This window comes from Callorhinus ursinus, unplaced genomic scaffold (assembly GCF_003265705.2).
Source record: "Callorhinus ursinus isolate GAN/ISIS: 27379988/994484 unplaced genomic scaffold, GSC_fseal_2.0 scaffold10, whole genome shotgun sequence".
NCBI classification, from domain to species: domain Eukaryota; kingdom Metazoa; phylum Chordata; class Mammalia; order Carnivora; family Otariidae; genus Callorhinus; species Callorhinus ursinus.
In genome coordinates, this window is record NW_027397072.1 from 49,450,431 (window position 1) to 49,471,140 (window position 20,710).

Below are 20,710 nucleotides of genomic sequence, written 5' to 3' on the forward strand. Positions count from 1 at the left end.
ACACAATATCATCCAACTCCTCCAGCAATATCCTCTTGCCTGGTTCCCACCTGTAGTCAAGCCTTTCCGGTATGAATGACCTACAACCCAGAAAATGTGTAGTTTGACTATTTTGGTCTCTGACCCTTCCTGAAGCTCACTTCCCTTTATCTTGCTCTCACCTGCAGGGGAGGAAGAGTGAGAGTGCTACAAGAAATCAGACAAAATCTTCCCTTTTTTCCACATACAACTTAGATCCAGCTCCTTCTTAACCCTCAAGGCTGTTGAAACCATCTCCAAACCCTCAACTTTCCACCAACAAGCTTCCCAGCAGCCCCTGGCCTACCAGCATGCTAAAGCTTTTCTAACAACTTCGGGGACATCATACTTTCCTTTTTTCCCAGCTGGGTACTCCTTTCCCTTTTCTTCCTTTAAGTTATTAATTTTGATATCTTCCATCATCTTTCACATTGTAAATATGTTTGTAGAAATTGGTGGAAAGAAAGATTTAATCCTTAGAACTCTGCTTCTCTCCTCAGAGTGTCTTCCCTTGGAGAGTCTATCTGTTCTCATCATTCCATCTGTCTCCACCTCTATGTGCATGTCACCCAACCTCCCCAAAAGCACTTTTCCAGAATGTATTCTCTTTAGGTCTAGCATTCAGTTTTGCCTGTAGTTATCTTGCTCTAATCTTTCAGTTTCCCCTTCATTATCCCCAACACCGTTGATCTCCCAATCCTCTACATCTCCAACCCTGGAATTACCTTTGATTCTTCTTGGATATTCCTAGTTATTTGCCAAAATCTGCTCACCCTAACTCCACGGGGCCATTAATTTTATCCACTGCTTCTCCCTTTCCTCTCTCTGTCCCCACGGGAGACCAGAGCCAGATTAGTGTTCCTGGGTTTTCTGTTTCATCGGATGTGTAAGTATCGTCTTGCCTGCCGCCCCGGTGCGTTGTGAGGCTCAAGGAGGACGGAGTCAGCAGGTTGAACACACATGACAACATGAGGTTCAAAGTCAGAAAGGTATCCTTAGCAATTATTTTACGGTTGAAGAATGAGATGCCTAGTGTGGAAAACCCTCTGGTTCCTGTCACAGTCAGACTCTTGCCCTGCAGCACCTCTTCCATTATTCTGCTGTCATTGGTGTCTTCCTTCCTTTGCACCTTTGATACAGACCCAGGTAGTGCGAGCTGCCGCCGCCCCATCCCAACACCACCTTTAGCCTGTTCTGTGGGTCCAGAACCCCAGCTTCCACCCACCCTCCGACGAATCCAAAGTCCTCAGGAGAGCAGCTCCCATTGGCCAGCCCGCCCCCTCCCCTCACCTCATTGGCTACCATACTGCAAGTCCCGCCTTCTTGGCTCCTCGGGTGCCAGCTGCCGTGCAACCGCAGTTAAGTGGGAAATGGCGGGAAAGGCCACGTCTAAACGCGCGGCGCAACCTCGAAACGCTAGCCTAGGAGCCCGCGGTGGCCGAGGAGCCCTCGACGATAGCCTCAAAGCCAGCTCCTCCTCACAGGCTCCGCTACCACGGAACCACGGCACCACGGGGTGGGCAGCCGCGCGCTCTGTGGCCCTGGGTCCGGCGCTCCGCACGGCGCCTCAGTCCGTGAAAGAGCACTCGGCCGGTCGGGCAGGCGTCGCTCACACCACCGAGGCGAGCCCGGACACGGAAGCCACCTTGTTGTCCTCGGCCCAAGGCTGCAGGTTCTGCAGCGCGAAGAGAGACGAGTTGTGCAGGCAGAGCGGGTCCGGGGGCAGCGGCGGCCGCAGAGGCCGTGGTAGGGCATCCTGCTGCAGGTGCAGGAGCAGCCGGCCCGCGCGGTGCCGCTCCGCCTCGCGCTCCTCCGCCGTCTGGCGCCTAGGCGAGCGGAGACGCGGGGTCAGCGAGGCCGGCGCTCGCCCACCCCGCGCCTCGTGGTCACCCGCGGAGCCCGCGGTTCTTCACCCGCCCCGCGCCGCACCGCCACTTGACGCCTCCCGCGAGCCCTCGCTCGCCCCAAGCCTCACCGCCACTTGGTGCGCCGGTTCTGGAACCAAGTCTTGACCTGGGCGTCGGTCATGCGCAGGGCCTTGGCCAGCGCTGCCCTCTCGGCCGAGGCCAAGTACTTCTGGCGCAGGAAGCGCCGCTCCAGCTCCAGCACCTGCGAGCGGGAGAAGGACGTGCGCGGCTTCTTCCGCTTCGGGGGGGTCCGGTTTTGGTAGGGGTGGCCTATGCGGCGCGTCCCGGAGAAGGGCGAGAGTGCAGCTACGGGGAGGAAGAAGGAACAGGGCAGGGTTTTCAGGGCGGCCCTTCCAGGTGCCCCCAAGCTCGGCCGCACACCAGCAAAGGCCTCCAGACAAGAAAGGGCCTCGGAAGAAATGGCTCTCCCCCTGGGGTGAGGAGACGGCCCCCGGAACTTCACCCTGCCCTACCCGCAGTGTGGACAGTAGACTGCAAAGGAGGGCGCGGGCATCGACGGCAGCTCCCTCCCCATTGCCTCTCTCAGCATCAGGACCAAGAGATACATGTTGGGGGAGGATCCCCTGGGATGATCCGGGCGGGGAGCGTACGGGGAACTTGAGTTGGAGCAGAAGGACCAAAGATGAGGAAAAGGGGTCAATGTGGGGCTGGACGCTGGAGGGTCGGGCAATCTCACCCGTGAGCCGGTCCTTGGCAAAGCGGCGGCCGCTGTCCATCCAAGGGAAGGTGAGTCCCGGTAGGCCCCCGGCTCCGCCCAAGCCAGAGGGTCCAGGCACTGCCGGCGCGCCTCCCGCGGGCGGCGGCACTGGCATTGGACGATGCGCCGGGACGCGGATCACGCCGCCTGGGCCCATGCCGGAGCTGCCAGGTAGCGGGGCCAGCGAACCCGCGGGACCGTAGCTTGAGGTTCCGTGAAATCCACCCGAGAACGCCGCACTCTCCCCATGGCCCTGGCCTGAGCGACCGGGGCCTAGGCCGCTCCCGGGGGGTTCCGGGCAGCTCAGGATCTGATCGATGCCAAAGCTGATTGGCTCGTGGTGCGGGAGGTTGTGCGAGGCCAGCACCGCCGGCTCCATGGGTCCGGGTCAAGGAGGACCACAGGAGGTTTGGCGGTTGGGGAGGGCGCCCCAGGCAACTCTGGGAGCCCTGTAGCGGAGGGTTCGGGGCGGCGGCCTCAGGGGCCCGCGGGGCTGGCCGCTGCGGGTCGCCGGGGCCCCCGGGACAGCTTCATCCCTGTGCACGGGGAGTAGCCGCGCCCGTGCCGGCCTCTGCCGGGCGTCCGCGCAGAGACTCGCATCCCGGGGGAGCGCGACCGGCGGGGGCCCCAGGAGCGCCCTTGCTGTCCCTGAGGCGCAGATGGACGCTGGGCTGCCGGGGCCTCTGCCCGAGTCCGGGGTGGAGAGGGTTGGCTGGCTGGGGATGGGGCAGTGACTGACAGATCAGCATTGGGTGGGTAGTGGGGGCTGGGGGTAGGGCAGGGGCGGGGCCGTACCCGTTAAAGGGAAAGAGACGCCTGTTTGCGCCAAACGCCCGGACGACTGGCGGGCGGGGTTGGTGGGGATAAGGGGGCGGGGGGGGGAGGTGGCAAGGGTGTTAGGAACCAGGCTCAGCACGGGAGGGGCCAGAGCATGGGCCGCTGCGCGCTGAGTCAGGCGAGAAGCGCACAGCAACTCCATCCTCGCCGGCCTCCGCCTTTGGGCTTCCTCGGCCTCACCGGCTTCCTCGCAGGTGCCTCCTCCCACAGCCCCCACTTTTCGCCTCGCGAAGGGTCCTGCCTGCCGACTCCCAGATTCGTTGTGGCCCCCGCCTAAGTGCCCTCGAAGACCAAATCTCGTTGTGGCTTCCTGGCTGCGATGGGAAGCGGTTGGGAACGGCGCCGGCGAGTTGGAGGCCCGGGAAGAGGACAGGTGTGGGAAGGGGGTGGCTGGGCGCGTCTGGTGGGCTAGGGGGGGGAGCAACCCCTCTGGGCCAGCGATCCTGGTGCACCTCCCGGCCTCTGCCATAGGGCCCCTACCTCCTTCCCGGAACGCCAGTAATTGATGCCCTGTGTTTCTTAGCATTTCGATTTTCTGAAATCGGTGTAAAGCGGACCCTTGGCTCAACCCGGGCTAAGTCAGGCGGATGAGAGCTTGGGGCTGGCGTTCCGCCCCCCACAGGGGACCACCAACGCGGGACTCTGCCCCTCCACTCTGCGCCTAGGAAGTCAATTCTCACACACTTCCCCCCCTCAAAGGCGAGAGGACAAAATCGCCACAGGCGACACGTGGGTCCTCACTGAAGCCTTCGGCGGTCTCAGCCGCCTCATTTCCCACAGACGCTTCACCCCACCCAACCCCAGAAACTGTGCCTGGAGTGTGTCACGGATGGGAGGTGGGGAAAGACTGAAGGCGCTCGGTGACCTTGTGACCTCTGGCCGGGGACCCAGGAGCTGGGAGTGTGTGAACTCTGCGTCCTTCCCGGGATGGGACCCGGGCCCGGCGGGCCCCTGCGCCTTAGACCCGCCCCCGCCGCCGCCCGGCCCGGTGCAGGCCGCCATAATCGGGTTAGCTGGGTCGGAATTACATTACCTTCCCCGGCCCGCCCCGGCCCCGGGGGGGCCCTGGCGCCTCCGAGCCGGTGAGACTGGGCGCAGGGAGGGGGGGTGTTGCTACCATTCCGAGGCGGGTGGGCACGGATGAGCCGCTCGGCCTGCCTTGGACACGTGGTAGCCAAAGGACCCCACCCTGCTGTGTCAGCCCTAGCTCCTAGACCCCAGGCCACTCTGGTGCTCAGCTCCAGTCCGCCTGTTACCCGCGTAAGCCGAAATGCCTTCCAAGGCTCGTAGGTGGGTCTCCCTGGGAGCACGGATCTTCCACTTGGTTCTCCAGGATCTCCTGGGAAAGACTGCCCCTCCTTTCTCCCCAGCAGATGGGCTGCAGCCCTGCATCAGAGGCAGGGAGAGGGGTCTTTTCTCTCCAGGGAACTGGGAACGATATTTGGGCATCTGGGCAGGAAAGATAAAGAACGGAGGGAATGGACTCTCCCCGCTAAAGCCACCAGGCCCTCCCTCAGTGTTCTCAGAAACCTCAGTCTGAAGGGGGGTGAACCATGGAGGAGGGAGGCAGTTGGCATCAATAATATGTGACATCCTCCCCCAAATTCTTGTCCACTTCCACTATCCAATTTCTCCAGCCCTTTCCCACCCTGCCAATAGCCCCTTCTGAAAGGGGAGCAGGGGGGCTCCTGCCTGTTTGGCAGCTGTGTTGTTATCTTGGTGGGTTGGTGGGACAGACAGACATTATCACCTCCCCTAGCCCCTCACAGAAGCCCAAGCACCCTTTCTCAGCAGTAGGGAGGTGGGGCTACTAGGGGGCATGAAACTTCTGCTGTTCAGGGAAAACCTCCAGAGACCGCTTGAGCTGGATCCCCTGAATGAGAACAGAGAGCCTAGGGAGACAGCAAAGTAAATAAAGACCCTGAAGGGGACTGGCCTACAGGTTAGGAATCTGTCAGTCCTTTCCCCACTCTAGTGGGTGGGCCTCTGAGGAAAGTGTGGGCACTAGTGTTTCTCCAATCAGGCTGAATAAATCCTTCTTGAATGAATCAGTGAGGGAGGAAGACCTGTATACCTGCTGACTGTTCATCTGGCCTTTTGAGGTCAGCACAGATGGCACTGCCACCCAGAGATTGCCCAACTGATCCTTGGAGGAGAATGGTCACAAACCCAGTAATGTATACACATCTGGGGAATTACCAAAAAAGAAATGAGTGCCCTACTTCAAGAACAAAGGGTATCCGATTCTGTCAGCCAGAGTCCTAGGGATTCTTCCGCTTGTCTCCACCTCTCTGATCCCCTGATTCCCTGGGAAAGGTGGTTTCTGCTAGTTTATATCTAAGATGGAGGCTCTGGGGTCAGAACCCCAACCTCCCATACACACTCCTTTGCATCTGTCTCACCATAGCCTACGTGCATGTGGTCCCCAACCCTTCAAGTTTTCAGGCCTTCAGGCTGGCAGCTTCACAGGAAGAAGCACGTTCCCAGCCTGTGCTCTGGTGCCGTCCCTTCCTTCCCGCTTTTTGTGCAGTGTCTTTCCCACAAGATGGTCCCCACTCCTGTATCATCATTTCTCTCATTAGCTTAGTCCTTCCTACCCCCAACTGTCTTAGGTCTCTTTTACCTGGACAAAAATCTTTGCCTGACTCTTCAAGAGAGATTATATTTTTCCTTTCCCTTGTACTCTGCACAACCACCACCTCTACTTCATCATTTATTCTTTTAATTTTAAAGTAGTATCTACACCCATCACGGGGCTCAAACTCACAACCCTGAGATTAAGAGTAGCAGGCTCTACTGACTGAGCCAGCCAGGCACCCCTCATCATTTATTCTTTTAACCCACTACAACTTGGCTTCATCACACTTTTTCAAAGAGCTCCAGGGTCTCTTATTGAGGATTTCTCTGACATATTTTGCTCTGTCGATTACCAACTATTTCTTGAAATATCCCGTTTGGTTTCTGTAATATCGTCTTACTCTGCATCTCAGGCTTTCATAGTCAATGCTTATGTTTTTTTGCCACCGACTTTGCTTTTTCCACTGAAGACTGAGCATTCTCAGAGCTCGGACTTCAGCTTTCCCTCTTTCTATATCTACTCAAGGTTTCACGCATTCTAGTAGTCCCATCTATTGTATCCACTCAGGAAACTCTGGACCTCTATCCTAGGCTCTGACACTTGCTGTGTTCCAGCCCCTCTGTCCTAAACTTCTGGCCAGCTCGACCCTCCTTTGCTGTAGCCACCTTGAAGTCCAGCAGGCTGGAGGATGTGCTCCCCTCCCAAGCTCCTCATTCACTCCCTCCTATGCTTCCCTTTGAAATGTCTCAGATACAGCCCTTTTTTTCTATTCCCACTGATAAAATCTAATCTAGGCCAGCATCACCACCACCTACATTTATTCATTTGTTCATCCAGAAAATTTTCATTGAATACCTACCATGCACCAGGCACTGGAGATAGAGCTGCAGACACAACAGAAGGGGAAAAAAAATCCCTGCCATACAAAGTTTATATTCTAGTGGGGAAGGCAGGTAAAACACAAGACAATATATACATTAAATAATGAGAAATGTTAAGAAGGGGAAAAAAAAGAAAGGGAAGGGGAGAAGTGAACGGATGGGGTTGTGATTTATCTAATGTGATCACAGAAGCCCTCACAGAGTAAAGACCTGGAGGAAGAAAGGAGTCATTTGGATATCTGAGCATTTGATAATGCAAGTACATCTTGGTGTTATCTGTGGAACAAACAGTAAGGGTGGAGAGACCATGCAAGGCCTTGAAGCATTAGAAGGGCTTAGGCTTTTATTCTGAAAAGGGAGGCTATTGGAAGGAAAAGAAGCCTGATTTAAAATTTTTGTTTTTAATAGGTTTCTTAGGATAAAACTAACATACAATAAATGTACATATTTAAAGTGTATAAAAGTGTATGTGTACACACGCGAAGCCATCACAATCAAGATAATAAACACATCCATCAACTCAAAAAACTTTCCTTATATCCTTTTTTATTCATATGTAAACGTGGAAACAAGGAAAACAGGCCAGAAGCCACTGCGGTCAATCATCCAGAGGACCGATGATGGTATCTTGGGCCAGGGAGGTAAGCAGTGGCTGTAGTGAGAAGGGGTTGATTTAAACATCACTAATCTCATAACTTCTTGCTGCTTATCCACTCCAATTATTCAAAGATAAATTAGCAAAAATGTTTCTTTCATAGGGTAAGCCCCTCCCTTAAAAAAAAAAAAAAGGTCTGCTAGCTCCCTACTGCCCTCGGGCTAAAGTCCCAGCTCCTGAGGCCCTGCCTCTATCACTACTCTCAAATCCACACCTTGGTCTTCTCCCTGTCCATCTCTCTGGTCATTCGCCTCCACTCTGGCTTTCTTTTCTATTTCCACCATACTTCTTATCCACGCACCCCACCCTCATTCTCTAAATTGTGCCCACACAAAGTCCCACTTCTTCCAGAAAGCCTTTGGTGGCCTCCACTGGGGTCTCTCCCTTGAGTCCCCAACTACACTTGATGTTAATACTTCACAGTAAACTTATCCTTGGTTTTTAATTCCCCTGGAAGTACCTAGGGATGGCGGTGTACAAGGTCTAGAGCTCCTGAGACCTTCCCAAGTACGGGGCTGGGCCTATGCTACTGCGGGCGCTGGCTGCTTCGGCGCGTCTATGTGCGGTAGTGTCCCAATCCTCCTCCCCTCCTCCTTCGGCATCTGCTCTGCATTAGTCTGTCCCAGGCCTCCGCAGGCGCCGATGATTGAATCATCATCATTAACCAGGGTCTGCCCCCCGCCCTCCACAAGCCCCGGCGGCAGAGGAGGATGGCGGGGGGCGAATAAGATCACTACACCAAGTCCCTGGGGGTCCCTCCCCCCCACCCGCCACCCTCTCCGAGACTCCTCAAAGCCCAGAGAAACTCCCGCCGTGGAGCCGGGAGGAGGCCTGCCATCCGGATGAAGCTCCGTAACGCGGACGCGTCAGCTGACGAGAGCGACATTACGAGGAAAGGACCCGGGAGGGGCTTCTTTAGCGGGGTCGTGGTCACAGGAGATCGACGACCCTGAGCAGCGGCGGGCGGAGACCGCTGGGCCCTTTGGGGTAGAAGGGGGCAGTCTTTTGCAGGCTCCAAAAGTTAGTCTCGCGGTAGGGTAGGGTCTATTGTGATGATTACTACAAGAGGTCAATGAGATAGGACCCCCGCCTCACAACCCCCCTCCCTAATTACGGATTGAGGAGGGGGAGGGGCCAGTGGGGCTCAGGTGAGCACACGGGGAGAAAGGGACATGGGCGGGGCCTTACAGAGGGTCAGCGAATCCGAAAAGACCTAAACCCTCGTTGCTGGGCGACAAGTCCCGCCCCGCAGGCGGCACCGGAAGTGGCCGGCCGGGATCAGCCTTTAAGATGGCGTCTCCTCAGGGGGGCCAGATTGCGATCGCGATGAGGCTTCGGAACCAGCTCCAGTCAGTGTACAAGATGGACCCACTACGGAACGAGGTGCAGGGGCGGCAGGGTTACTGCTGTGGTCGGCTAGCGGTGCGAACTGGGGCCGGCTAGAGGACGGGCGGTGGCTGGCCCGGCGCCCAGTGCGCCTGCGCAGAGACAGGGTGCCCAATGCGCCTGCGCGATTGCGGTCGGGTTGCCAAACTCCGAGCTAGGACGCTTGCGCATTGTGCCGCCCACGTCGTATAGTCTCCCCTGGGAAAGGAAGGTCGGGCGAGTCCACGTGAAGGGAGCCCCCGCTGTGCGCGGAGCCCCCTGCTGGGCGGAGGGGGAGTGTCAGCTCCTGCGAGCTAATCCCTTGAGGACGCGCAAGGTGCGAGACTTGGCCGTGGGGTTTGTTGAAAGGTATCACCGCAGCTGGGAAGGCGTGTGATTTGGGGTTGGAGGGGGTGATCGGTGACGGAGAGTGGGTCCGCAGGAGGAGGTCCGAGTAAAGATCAAAGACTTGAATGAGCACATCGTCTGCTGTCTGTGCGCTGGCTACTTCGTGGATGCTACCACCATCACAGAGTGTCTTCATACTTGTGAGTGCCCTGGACCCTGGCTGGTTCTTCCAGGCCCTAGTCCCCACCAAGCTGGTTGCCAGACTGCTGGCTGCCTGCCCCAGCCACCCAGGCACCCCACCCAGCCCATGAACCCGATTCCCAGAGGGCCTGAGAGTCTGCTTTTTTCTTCCTGTAGTCTGCAAGAGTTGTATTGTGAAGTACCTCCAAACCAGTAAGTACTGCCCCATGTGCAACATCAAGATCCACGAGACACAGCCACTGCTCAACCTCAAACTGGACCGGGTCATGCAGGACATCGTGTACAAGCTAGTGCCTGGCTTACAAGACAGTGAGTGACCAACCCACTAGAGGGGCCTCTAGAGGACTGATGCTGGGTGGTGACTTGAGATGACAAGGGCTTTCGTGGGAATCACATAGGTAAAGAAGTTGACAGTCACGGGGAGAAAGTATGAGGGAGGGGTAATTCTTTATTTCCCACACTCCCCTCCCTTCTAGGTGAAGAGAAACGGATTCGAGAATTCTACCAGTCCCGAGGCTTGGACCGGGTTACCCAACCCAGTGGGGAAGGTATGTCCCTTGGCAGCAGGAGGGTAAGATAAAGCCCCCAGAACATCCCTCTTGCCCAGTTTTGCTTTCTGGGGAAAAAGGACTATGGAATCTGTGCCACTCTCCTCACTACTCTTTCTTAGAGCCAGCCCTGAGCAACCTCGGCCTCCCTTTCAGCAGCTTCGACCACTCGAAAGCCCACTACTATCGCTATGATGAGCAGCTGAGCCTGTGCCTGGAACGGCTGAGGTAAGGAACGGGTCGTGAACTGTCTGAAGTAACAGTGCGAGTGACTCAGAACCTGGGAGGGGCTTGGTGAGAGGGCAAGCAGTGAGGGAGTGTCTACTGCCTTGAAGAGAGTATACCGTAGCTCTGGGTGGGGGACAGGGAAAGATCAGACTCCCTAACTTGTGTCTGTTTCCCCCAGTTCTGGCAAAGACAAGAATAAAAGCATCCTGCAGGTGAGAGGGGCTGAGGGGAGGGCCTCTCTAAGGAGACTCACCTCCCTGTGGCCCTTCCCTCACACACGTTGTCCTTTTACCTTCCATCCCTATCCCCAGAACAAATATGTCCGATGTTCCGTTAGAGCTGAAGTTCGTCATCTCCGGAGGGTCCTGTGTCACCGCTTAATGCTAAATCCCCAGCATGTGAGTATTCCCACAGTAGGGTTTTGGGGAAGGAAGGGCTTGAAAGGGAGGGACAGAGTCTGTAGTAGACCGAGGTAGTTCTTGACGTACGTGAGAGAGCGGTTCCTAAAGCTGTGCCCCCGTCTCCCTCCTAGGTACAGCTCCTTTTTGACAATGAGGTTCTCCCAGATCACATGACCATGAAGCAGATATGGCTCTCCCGCTGGTTCGGCAAGGTAAGCCAGAGCCAAGGCAGTCCCCAGGGCAGCCATGGGCTGGGGGGGGCATTTGGGGTAAGAATGCGCCCACTGACTGCTTCTTCTCCTTGTTCTCTCCTTAGCCGTCCCCTTTGCTTTTACAATACAGTGTGAAAGAGAAGAGGAGGTAGGGGCCAAGCCCCCGCCACATCCCTGTCCCCTTCCCTCCCCAGATATTTATGTGAAATTAACTGCGGCTTTATTTTTTGAAATAAAAACTTTTAAAAAGCATCTGTTTTCTTCCTTTTTTCTTTCCACATACTCATGCTTTGTTCTGTGTTCTGCTTCCCTCAGAAATCCTCTGAGTTTCATCATGAAGGAGGGCCTCTCTATGTCCGTGGTCCCTCAGTGAATTGCCAGAGGAGAGGGGTAGAGGACCCTACACATATAAAACTCAGAAGGTGAGCTAAGTGGAACCAGGTTACCCATACCAGCTTTTTCTTTTTTCTTTCTTTCTTTCTTTTCTTTTTTTTTTCTTTTTTTTTTTTTTGGTGAAGGGAAGGCTTTCTGGAGGGGAGTTCTCACTATACTTGAATGTTGTAGCATATGCTGCAGGCTTCAGTGGAGGTGTCCTAATTCAGGAGCAGTGGGGGTAGGGCTAGGGTTAGACAGTGGCCACTGCAGGACTGAAGAAGAGTGATATTTTAAAGAAAGTTCCAGAGAATTGCTCTATAGGAGGAATCTTAAAAAAACAAAAAAACACGGGCGGTTAAGACACAGGGAACACAAGGGTGTTGAGTTGGAGACATGGTTGTCCATACAAGATTCAGTAGGCCTTCACGTCCCTGGATTAGGTGAAGCCAGGGTGAGGAGAGGGACCTGGTGTCCAGGAGAGCAAAGGCAGCTTCAGGTAAGAGGGAAGCAGCAAGGCTGTTCATTCCCTTGATTAATTCAGTGAACATTCCTTGTCTGTATGAGCCCAGCCATGACCCTTGGGCTCTGAAAGTACACTCAGCCAGGCTCCCTGTTCTGTGGCCTCTCAGTAGGATAGTCAGAAACTTGCCTGACTGGGACAATGACAGATGGAGGAGGAAGCAGCGAGGTCCTGAAGGGAGCTAATGGGCTGTGGCTGAACCTGGGACGAGTGGGTCGGAGCAGGCGGCAGAAACGTTGCCAGAACTCAAGCTTAAAGCCCAAGTCTTCAACGGGCCTAAGTCTGACTCCAGTGAATTCAGAGGGGTCATTGTGCATTGCTGGTGAGGGCTGAAGGCCTGAAGCTTCCAGGGATAGAGACTGGGTGGCAGAAGACCTAGGGGAGGAGTACAGTGAAAATGGTGTGAACTGGCTAAGAGAGCCTGAGACTGGGGCGGCCGGGGGTGGAGGTGGGCACAGTGTGAGGGGCCTGAGCATAGTGGCCAGTGCACAGTAGACCTGGCCGTCCGTCCACACAGATGAAGCTTGTAGGCCATGAGAAAAGCACAGTGTGGAGAGACTGCAGAAAGCCAGGAAGAGCCCTCGGGTGTGATGGGCGGACAATGAGGACCAGGGTGGGGACATAGCGGAACAATCAGCCTGACAGAATCTCCATGATTCCCAAAGCGCCCCATGTTTCCGGCCTCATGCCTGGAATGCCTCTCCCTCACCCCATACTCAGCTGTTCTTTCAAGGCCCAAGTATCACTTCCTCCAGGAGACCCTCTCTCTGCCAGAACCCAGGCTTTTTCCACCCCTTTGTGCCTGCCTCCACACCAGCATATATCTTGAGGTTTGGGATGAATTACATCTATATTAATTGGGCTCCCCCCATGTCTTCTGGGACTCCACAGCCCACTCAAGCATGCCACACTGAGGCTGTTCTCAAGGGGTTTGTGGGTGAAAGGGCATTTTTAAGGAATGACCCCCCGAGGGAGAGGTGTGGGCTGAGGGGGAAAGAGTAGAAATGCTCCTGAGGATTTTTTGGGTCCCCAGCAGCTGCAGGAATTGGTCAGCAGTCTGGGGCTTGGCAGCAGCTTGGCATCAAGAAGGCCCAGTCAGAAGATAAGGCTGACTGGGGACCAGGCCTCAGGATGAGGCTTTTAATGGTGCATGGCTTGAGGCCAAGGAGCAGCGGAAGGAGCTCAGGCGGGGACCTGGGGTGCAGCGGGCCACCTCCCCTCGCCCCCAGTTCCGCAGAACCTTCTTTTTGTCCGTCAGCGGCCCTGGCAGAGGCAGCTGCGGTGTGTCTCCCAAGGTGGCTGATGCAGGCCAGCTGCGGGCTGAGGGCTGAGCTCTGCTCTTCCTCTCTCAATGGGTCCATTGCCCCCTTGCCTGACTTTTGCCGGGAAGACCCAGTCCCCCAGGGTCACTCTGGTTACGATCTGCGCCACGGGGAGAATCAAGCCCAGGGTTCTCTTGAGCTGTGTGACCCAGAATGCGCTGGTCGCGTTCAAAGAGGTGGCCGCGGACGGGCGCACAGCGGGCCCTCTCTGGGCGGCGCCCTTGACCTCGCGGCGCTTCTGGGTGGAGGCGTCAGTCCTCACCCGCAGGGTCAAGCTGGCCCTTGCCCCTGTCGCCCTTTCTCATCTAGCCGTTTCAGTGGGCCACACTCACCTGGGGGGAGGGGGCACCGAGATTGCCCCCACCTTTGGCACAGGGGAGAACCGGTCCCTCTCAGCCTGGCCAGTTTCTCAGTGCCAGGGGTGGGCAGAAAAGGAGGGAAAAGGGACTTCACTGGTAGTGGAGCAGTGGGTCTGGGGGGGGGCGGCGGTGTGTGTGTGTGTGTGTGTGTGAGTCGAGGATGGGGGTCTGAGTATCCCACCACTCCCCCGGTGCACACAACCACCGAGCTTTTTGTGAGCCAGCATAAAGGGCTGCCACGGGATCACGGACTGAGCGAGGCCCTAGAAGAAACGAAACTAAAATGTTAAGTGTCTGAGTCGATTCCGCAGCAACGTTTTCTGAAAGAGAAAACAACCTCGGAAGTGTGCGAGATGGACAGCCGCCCCGCCCCCGCCCCACGCCCAGCTGCCTGGGGTTTCCTCCCTTAACTCCTACTTCCTTCTCTCTGGCTAACGGACTTCCCTAAGGGTCGGGAGGGGCGGCCAAGCTCCTCTCTATGGCTAGCCGTGTCTGTCCGCCTTCCTGAGGTGGTTATTCAGAGGATCCCCAGTTGCCCCTTTACATTCACAGAATTCAAAGGGATGCACGGGGAGGGAAATTTGGAGGCTAAAGGTTGTTTATTGAGCAGATCTCAGTGCCAAGAAGAGGGGCATCAATCTGGTGTGGGCCTGGATCAGGGAGCCCGCCAGATGGGAGGCTGAGGTGGGCAAGGTGGTTGAGAGGTGCAGTGTCAGGGAATGAGGGAGAAGGTGGGGGGCCGCAAGGAAAGGGAAATCTGAAAGTGGGTGATGAACAGAGGTGTGAGAAAGCATCCTTCAATAGGAATAGAGGCACCTTCCTGAGGGAATGAAAGTTGGAATGTGGGGATTTCTACAACGGGGAGGAACAGAGGACCCCCAAATGTCTGAAAGGACAATGATGGGAATCCGAGGAGGTGGGAGACCACGAGGGGTTGCTTGAGAATGCTGAGAGAGGAAAACCGTCCACCAGCGGGGGAAGGGGGGGGGCGGAGGGCAGGGGAAGGTGCGTAACTATGAATCACTCTGTGAAAGAGGCCCAGGACAGGAAGGGTTGGACCTTGGGGTGGGAGGTATGGGTGGGGGAAGCCTACAAGACAGCTGAGCGCCACAACCCCCTCCCCACCCCCAGCCCAGAACCCAGGTTTCATCTCTTAATCTCCCTCATTAATCATTCACCTTCCTCCTACCCCCATCAGCGGATCTGGTTTCTTCCCAGCTCAGGTTCCAGAGGTTTTGCTGGGAGAAGTCCCCTCCTGTGGCCCCACCATCGTCTGGACACGTCCCTGGCCTCGGGGCTGACTTTAACAGGCTCTGATGTCAGTGGTCTCCTACCTTTACTAGTCTCTCCTTCCCTTTTGTCCCCCAAATGGGGATCGCCCAACTCTTTTGTGCAACCACATTACTTGAGCCTGGTTGCTGGGGGAAGATAGGCAGGAGAGATGGATGGGGAAGAAGGCAAAGGCCCTTCAGGAGAGAAGGTGCTCCCCACAAACACACTAGTAATTGAGAGCAGAGGAAGAGATGACCTAAAAGCTACGTAGAGGACGCCTGAGTGTCTGTTTGGTGACAGGCCCAGCACGAGAGCTAGGCTGTTGCAGCAGCCTCCTGGAACCCTCTTTAAATGCAGATTAAGTGAAACCGTGGGATGGTTCAGAGGGCTGAGGCCTCCAGCCAGAAGGGTCTCTCTTGCCCTCCCTCCACCTCCCACCATTAATAACCAACTAGCAGGGTCCTGAGGCATCTCAGCTTTCTGCTGTGGCCTGGCTCTGCTCTCTGCCCCAGCAGTAGCCCACTGGACTGAGTGTATTGCTCAGGCTGCTATGAGGGTACTGTGCAAGTGTCTGAGTGTGTCTGGGGGAGGGGAGGGGTCTTACCAAGAAAACCCTGTGTTTCTCCATCTTTGGTGGGCCAGGCCAGTGCCTCAGGCTATGTGAGTTTCCTTCACCCCCACTATCAAAGTGCCTTCTAGTCCTTGTTAAAGAGTCTTTGGCCCAGGTGCCTTAGATCTCCCAGGCTCTGTTTAGGGCACCTCAACTGCAGGCTCCACTTGCCCCAGGGAATAGGCACAGAGGATCACTGCACAAGTGATGGGAGGTGCAGAGGTCTACAGAGGTGACATAATGGACAGTCCAGGAGGGACTTCTTCTTGGCACTGCTGGAAAAAACTAGAAGAATCCTGTGGAGGCAAGTTCCTTAGGAATGGTGAGCTCCTCAGGAGTGGCGGGGCTTCTCTGCCTCTGGGCTGTGAATCCCCTAGCTATTTGGGGGTGTTTATGTGAACAAAACCCTTGCCTTGTTGGGCCTCCACTGGTGAAGCAGCGTTCTCCCAGAGCTGCCTGCTTCCTACAAAGGAGAGCTGTAGAGTGCTCACCCAGGTTTGAACTCGGGACTAGAATAGGTGTGGGAGAAAAGAAAGACACAAATCAAATAGGAATGAGTATCCCTGGGGCGCCTGGGTGGCTAGTTGGTTAAGCGGTTAAGTGCCTGCCTTGGGCTCAGGTCCTGATCCCGGAGTCCTGGGATTGAGCCCCAGGTCTGGCTCCCTGCTCAGCAGGGAGTCTGCTGCTTCTGGGAATGAATATCCCAGAGCTCAGAGTTTGTCCCTGAGTTGGCAGGGGTTTCTGTCCCAGGATTTGGTTGGATCCATGAAGTCTGGCCTTCAAATCACTTCTCTACGGAGAGTGACCAGTAGCCCTTCCCATTGCTGCTCCTACACGGTGGTTTCTGGCTCTCCAGGTTGGGGAACCCCTATTTGAACTACAGGAGCTTAGTAAGGAGGTGAAGACAGATGGACTGCCGGGTCTTGTGGAGGCCAGTCTTGCCTGGGAAAGACCCAGCCCAGGCAGTAGCGCTTGCTCCGCATTTGCTGTGTCTTCTCTTCCGAGGCCCAGGTCTCCTCCACTTCTCCGTGCGTTTTGACTTTCGCAAGGCCTCTGAGCCGTGGTGGAACGGCTTGGGTCCAGAGAGCCGAAGGAGTCCACTCACCTGCCTTTGCTTCCACATCGCATCCTGGCTGCAAACGCTCTGCCAGGCCAGGTCCTGCCAGTCTCGAGTTCCCCCAGCCCCCTCGCGCCGCACTAATAACTTCCAGCCGCCAGGACCTCTTTAAGAGCATTCGGCAGGGGTGGGGCGGGGGCGAGGGGGCTAGGTCAGGAGACTGAGGTTCTTCTAGAAGAGATCGGAGATCCTAGAACAGTCAGCTCTGATCTCCCTTCTCGGAATTTTGCAAATCCCCATCCGCCGGGGTCGGGGAAGGCAATCTTATTGCCGACTAGTTTATGAGCCAGAGCCACGGCTTGGCGGGGAGTCGGTGGCACACAGAATCTGGGGGCCGTCCAGGAAGGGTCCAGCCTGAATGTGCACCGGGCCGCGCCCCGCAGCGCGGAGCAGCTCGGCGGCACGGTACGGCAGGTTGTTCCGGGGCTTCTCTCCGAGCCTCCCCACCCTGTAGAAATACCGCTGCCGGGACATCTACCAGCTCCAGACCCACTGCGGCCCCGAGTTGGGGGTTGGGGGCGCAGGAGGAGGGGCACACGGGGCTCGGGCCCGGCGCGGGGGGCGGGTCCGAGGCGGGGGGCCCAGATCGGGAGCCGCGCGCCGGGGCCCAGGCAGCTGCGGAGCGGATCGCAGCCGGCGGCGGGACCGCCACAGCCCGACCGGCCATGAACTCGGGACCCGAGCCCCGGACACCCCGGACACTCTTCAGCATCACAGACATCCTAGGCCCGCGCATGGTTCCCCGCGGACCTTCTACGTCTCCGCTTCCAGAGTCGAGCCCTGGTCCCACGTCGCCTCTGTGCGCGCTGGAGGAGCTGACCAGTAAAACTTTCCGCGGACTTGACGGGCACGCTCCGGAGTCCTCTGAAGGTATAGCGCCCGCGAGGTCGCGCACTTTGACTCGGTCTTCTCCCCACCTCTCTCCTCCAGGTCCGGGTCTCGAACCTTCGTTCACCCTGGCCCCCACCCTAATCTGCCCCCTGCCCTCAGCCCACGTGCTGGGACTTGCATCTCCCGCTCCTCACCTCCCCTCCGTTAGTTCCCAGGCTCCGCGGCCGCTCCTGGAGGCCGCCAGCGCCGAGGGGAAGGGCCGGTCTGTCGAGAACTGAGTGACCCGCGGGTCCGTGCGCTGTAGGCGGGGCAATCGCGACAGAGAGAGACGGGTGAGAAGGAGACAAAAGGCCTGAGCCGGAGGCTGTAAACGAGTGAGCTCGGGCAAGGGCGGTGCCGAAAGTGCTGGGAAGCGAGGCTCGGGCCTCTCCGGGTGACCTCGCTCGGCTCCACGCCGTTCTCTTCTGGGGAGGGCACAGGAACAGAAGGTCCTCGGGGCGGCAAGGGTCGGGGGACTACGGACTTCGCCTCTCCTTACGCTTTGATCCCCCATACCTACCTTTTGGGCTCGAGGAGGAGGCGCCGTGTCATTAAAAGAAGTGTAAACCGAGAGTGCCCATCATGACCCGTGAGTCTTCAGAAGGCCACGATCCGGGTCCTCCTAACACTCCTCATGCCGGGCTAGCTGCCCCTGTTTTGACCATGGTCGGGCCCCACCTCGGGTGCCGGCCCCAATCTACAAGCCCGATTATCGTGGGGCTCCCGAAAGGCCTCAAAGGTCCCGCCCCAGATGGCCTGCGTCTGCGCCGGGTTTTCTCTGGCCCGTCCCGCCCTCCTCCCACTCCCTCACCTCCGCAGGATGCCCTCAAGCCTGTTGCCTCCCATACCCAAGTGGCCCGTTCCACTTTATGCCCCCGACTCCCATCTCGGCCTGAACCCCGGTTGGGTAACTGACCACGGTTCTGGCTCCCGTCTGCCTTTTCCCACCTCCGCCTCCCCGACCCCGGCTTGAGCTCCCCGCCCCCGCCCCGCGCCCGGCCCCAGCGTCTCCTTCCCTCAGGCTAGAGACTGACCCCCGCCCTATCCCCGCAGGCCGCGCCGCCCAGGGTGCGCTGGGCCCTGGCCCCGCCGGCCGCAGACGCCGAAAGTCACGCACGGCGTTCACAGCGCAGCAGGTGGTGGAGCTGGAGCGACGCTTCGTCTTCCAGAAGTACCTGGCGCCTTCGGAGCGTGACGGGCTGGCGGCGAGGCTCGGTTTGGCCAACGCACAGGTTGTCACGTGGTTCCAGAACCGGCGCGCCAAGCTCAAGCGCGACGTGGAGGAGATGCGCGCCGACGTGGCCTCGCTGAGTGCGCTGGCCCCCGAAGTCCAGTGCCGCCTCGAGCTGCCGGATAGCGCCCCAGGCCCCGGCCCCGGCCCGCCTGACTCCGGGCCCCACCTGTCAGAAGAGGAGATTCAGGTGGACGACTGAAGGCAAAGCCGCCGCCAGCTCCGGGCTCTGGGGCCCCGGACTCCTCACCTCCGTGCGCCGCGCCCCGTCCGGGTTCCGGGGTGGAGGGAGGGTGTGGATCCGGCCTCCTCCGGTTCACAGTCCAGACGCTCGCTTTTCCCAATTGTTGAGAATAAAATTGAGACTCAGTCGCCATGAGTCGCATGAGGCCTCCATCCCGGAGCGGTAAGAGCAAAATCTCCGATTGTTGTGCAGATTGCGCGTTTGGCTGAGCGCTTTAAACGGGGTGTCTCCTTTAACCCTCATAGCAACTCTATAAGGTAGGTGATATAATTATGCCCATTTCACAAAGGCAGAACCACTAGGTCGGGATTTGCACCTACGCATCCTGCCAGACTTCAAAGCCAGTGTTTGTCAGCCCAGACCGTGCTCTGGAAACTTCAAGCTGAGGGGTAGGAGATGGGACTCTGGTAGCTGTGGGCCACCCACCCCTACTGACTGTCTTTGGTTGCAGGACTCCACCCAGGCCTTTGATCCCCACCCCACCCCACCCCCAGACCTTGCTCCTAACCTCTAGGTGGCCCGAGAGTGACAATGACCTGCCTGATTCTACCCTTTCCCCACTCTGAGGTTACTTGTTAATGGGGTCCTGACCCTTCTCCTACCTCCGCAGAAAGAACCCTGTATGAGACACCCGCTAAGTGAAGCCCCGAGGGAGAAGTGGCACAGCCCTACTTCCGGGACCTCTGCCCCCGCACTTGGGCAGGAAATGTCCCCACCAGGATGGTGGCCTTGGCAGGAAGATGGGGAGGCTGGCTGAGGCGGAGCTTGGATAGCAGCTTGGGGCCTTGTGGGTGGAGTCAACAGCCTACCTCCACCCGTGGACATTTCTGAGACTAATTTATTCTGCGGGTAATTAATCGCCCTCTGGCAGTGTGATGGGGAGGGAAGAGGCCTACCACTATACAGGGCCATCCCTGCTGATCTTCAGAAGACCATGCTTAGGCTCTTTCCTGTTGCCCTCTCTCCGTGTCAGTACTTCCTCCCCTCCGTCAGACCTTTCCATGCTTCTGCCCGGATGCCACAATCTCATTCTCAAGAATGCTTTTAGAGTGACCCAGGATTCAAGGGGAGTCAGCTAGGGCCTCAGTTGCAGGTGGAGGTCCCAGGAGAGACTCTTCAGGGAGAGTGAACAAGGCTGGAAGGCAGAAGGGAACCTTGTGCTGTTAGACAATAGCTACCCCTTATTGAGCACAATTCAAGTGATTTGCATGGATTAATCTTCACAGTAATCCCAGGAGATAATGAGATTTTAATTTCATTTTAAGTGTAAAGGGACTGAATCACAGCCCAGGAAGTGTTGGTCATGTCCTGAAGCTTGTAAGTGGTGGGGCTGGCACTAACCTGCTTCTTGTCTGACTCAGGGGCTCATGCTTTCGGCCACTACAGGTTCTGTCCCTGTAACTGTGACTGGACCTAACCGAAAGAAGAAAACGGTTTACGAAGAAAGCAGAGGAGAAAGGGCCAAAGGTAGGAATTTAGGCATTGTACTGTAGATAGAGCATGGTCCACGGAGGTTTGAGAGAGGAAAGGCATGACAGCAGTGTTTGAGCAGGCTAGGCTCATCTGGCTGCAAGTGTAGGTAGACTGGGAACTGGCAGGGGCCTGAGGAAGGAGTGTTATCTCTGGCCACTGCAAAAGGTCAGAGCCGAGGGAATTCAGGGCCAGACTTGGGGAGTGGGGGAGGCTCTAACGAAAGAGGAATCTGTGTGATTATCCCAGTGACCAAAGATTACTTCCATCAGTGAAAACCTCACAAACCTGGGCAACTGGAATAAAAATAGCATCATGGGCAGAAATAATGACTACTGGTGTAGAGCTAAGAATTTGTCCGCCATTATGTACAAAAAGTATTCTTGCACCTGTGTTGCCCTTTCAATACACATAGACAACACA

At 57.0% G+C, this 20,710-nt stretch overlaps 3 protein-coding genes across 6 annotated transcripts; 2 read left to right on the top strand and 1 right to left on the bottom strand.

Moving 5' to 3' along the window:
- Positions 1-1,614: 1,614 nt before the first annotated feature.
- Positions 1,615-3,022, bottom strand: TLX2 (T cell leukemia homeobox 2). Its single transcript, XM_025867668.2, has 3 exons — positions 2,623-3,022; positions 1,994-2,231; positions 1,615-1,844 (listed from the first exon to the last, which is right to left on the bottom strand). Exons 1-3 carry the CDS (start codon positions 3,020-3,022, stop codon positions 1,628-1,630), a joined length of 855 nt encoding a protein of 284 aa, XP_025723453.1. The 3' UTR covers positions 1,615-1,627.
- A 5,822-nt stretch (positions 3,023-8,844) lies between these two features.
- PCGF1 (polycomb group ring finger 1) lies at positions 8,845-18,356 on the top strand. 4 transcript variants are annotated; one of them, XM_073897499.1, is made up of 10 exons: positions 8,845-8,977; positions 9,402-9,507; positions 9,665-9,817; positions 9,985-10,056; positions 10,179-10,284; positions 10,463-10,496; positions 10,596-10,682; positions 10,817-10,897; positions 11,213-11,319; positions 17,403-18,356. In XM_073897499.1, the coding sequence occupies exons 1-10, from the start codon at positions 8,885-8,887 to the stop codon at positions 17,509-17,511; spliced, it is 948 nt and encodes a 315-aa protein (XP_073753600.1). In that variant the 5' UTR covers positions 8,845-8,884; the 3' UTR covers positions 17,512-18,356. The 4 variants fall into 4 exon arrangements, with proteins under 4 accessions (XP_073753600.1, XP_073753601.1, XP_073753602.1 ...); XM_073897500.1 differs by lacking the exon at positions 17,403-18,356 and adding exons at positions 11,002-11,045; positions 17,244-17,327 and having other exon boundaries at positions 10,463-10,682; XM_073897501.1 differs by lacking the exon at positions 17,403-18,356 and adding an exon at positions 11,002-11,045 and having other exon boundaries at positions 10,463-10,682; positions 11,213-16,818.
- Positions 16,747-18,945, top strand: LBX2 (ladybird homeobox 2). The gene is made up of 2 exons (XM_025868343.2): positions 16,747-17,342; positions 18,396-18,945. The coding sequence occupies exons 1-2, from the start codon at positions 16,754-16,756 to the stop codon at positions 18,773-18,775; spliced, it is 969 nt and encodes a 322-aa protein (XP_025724128.1). The 5' UTR covers positions 16,747-16,753; the 3' UTR covers positions 18,776-18,945.
- Positions 18,946-20,710: the final 1,765 nt, after the last annotated feature.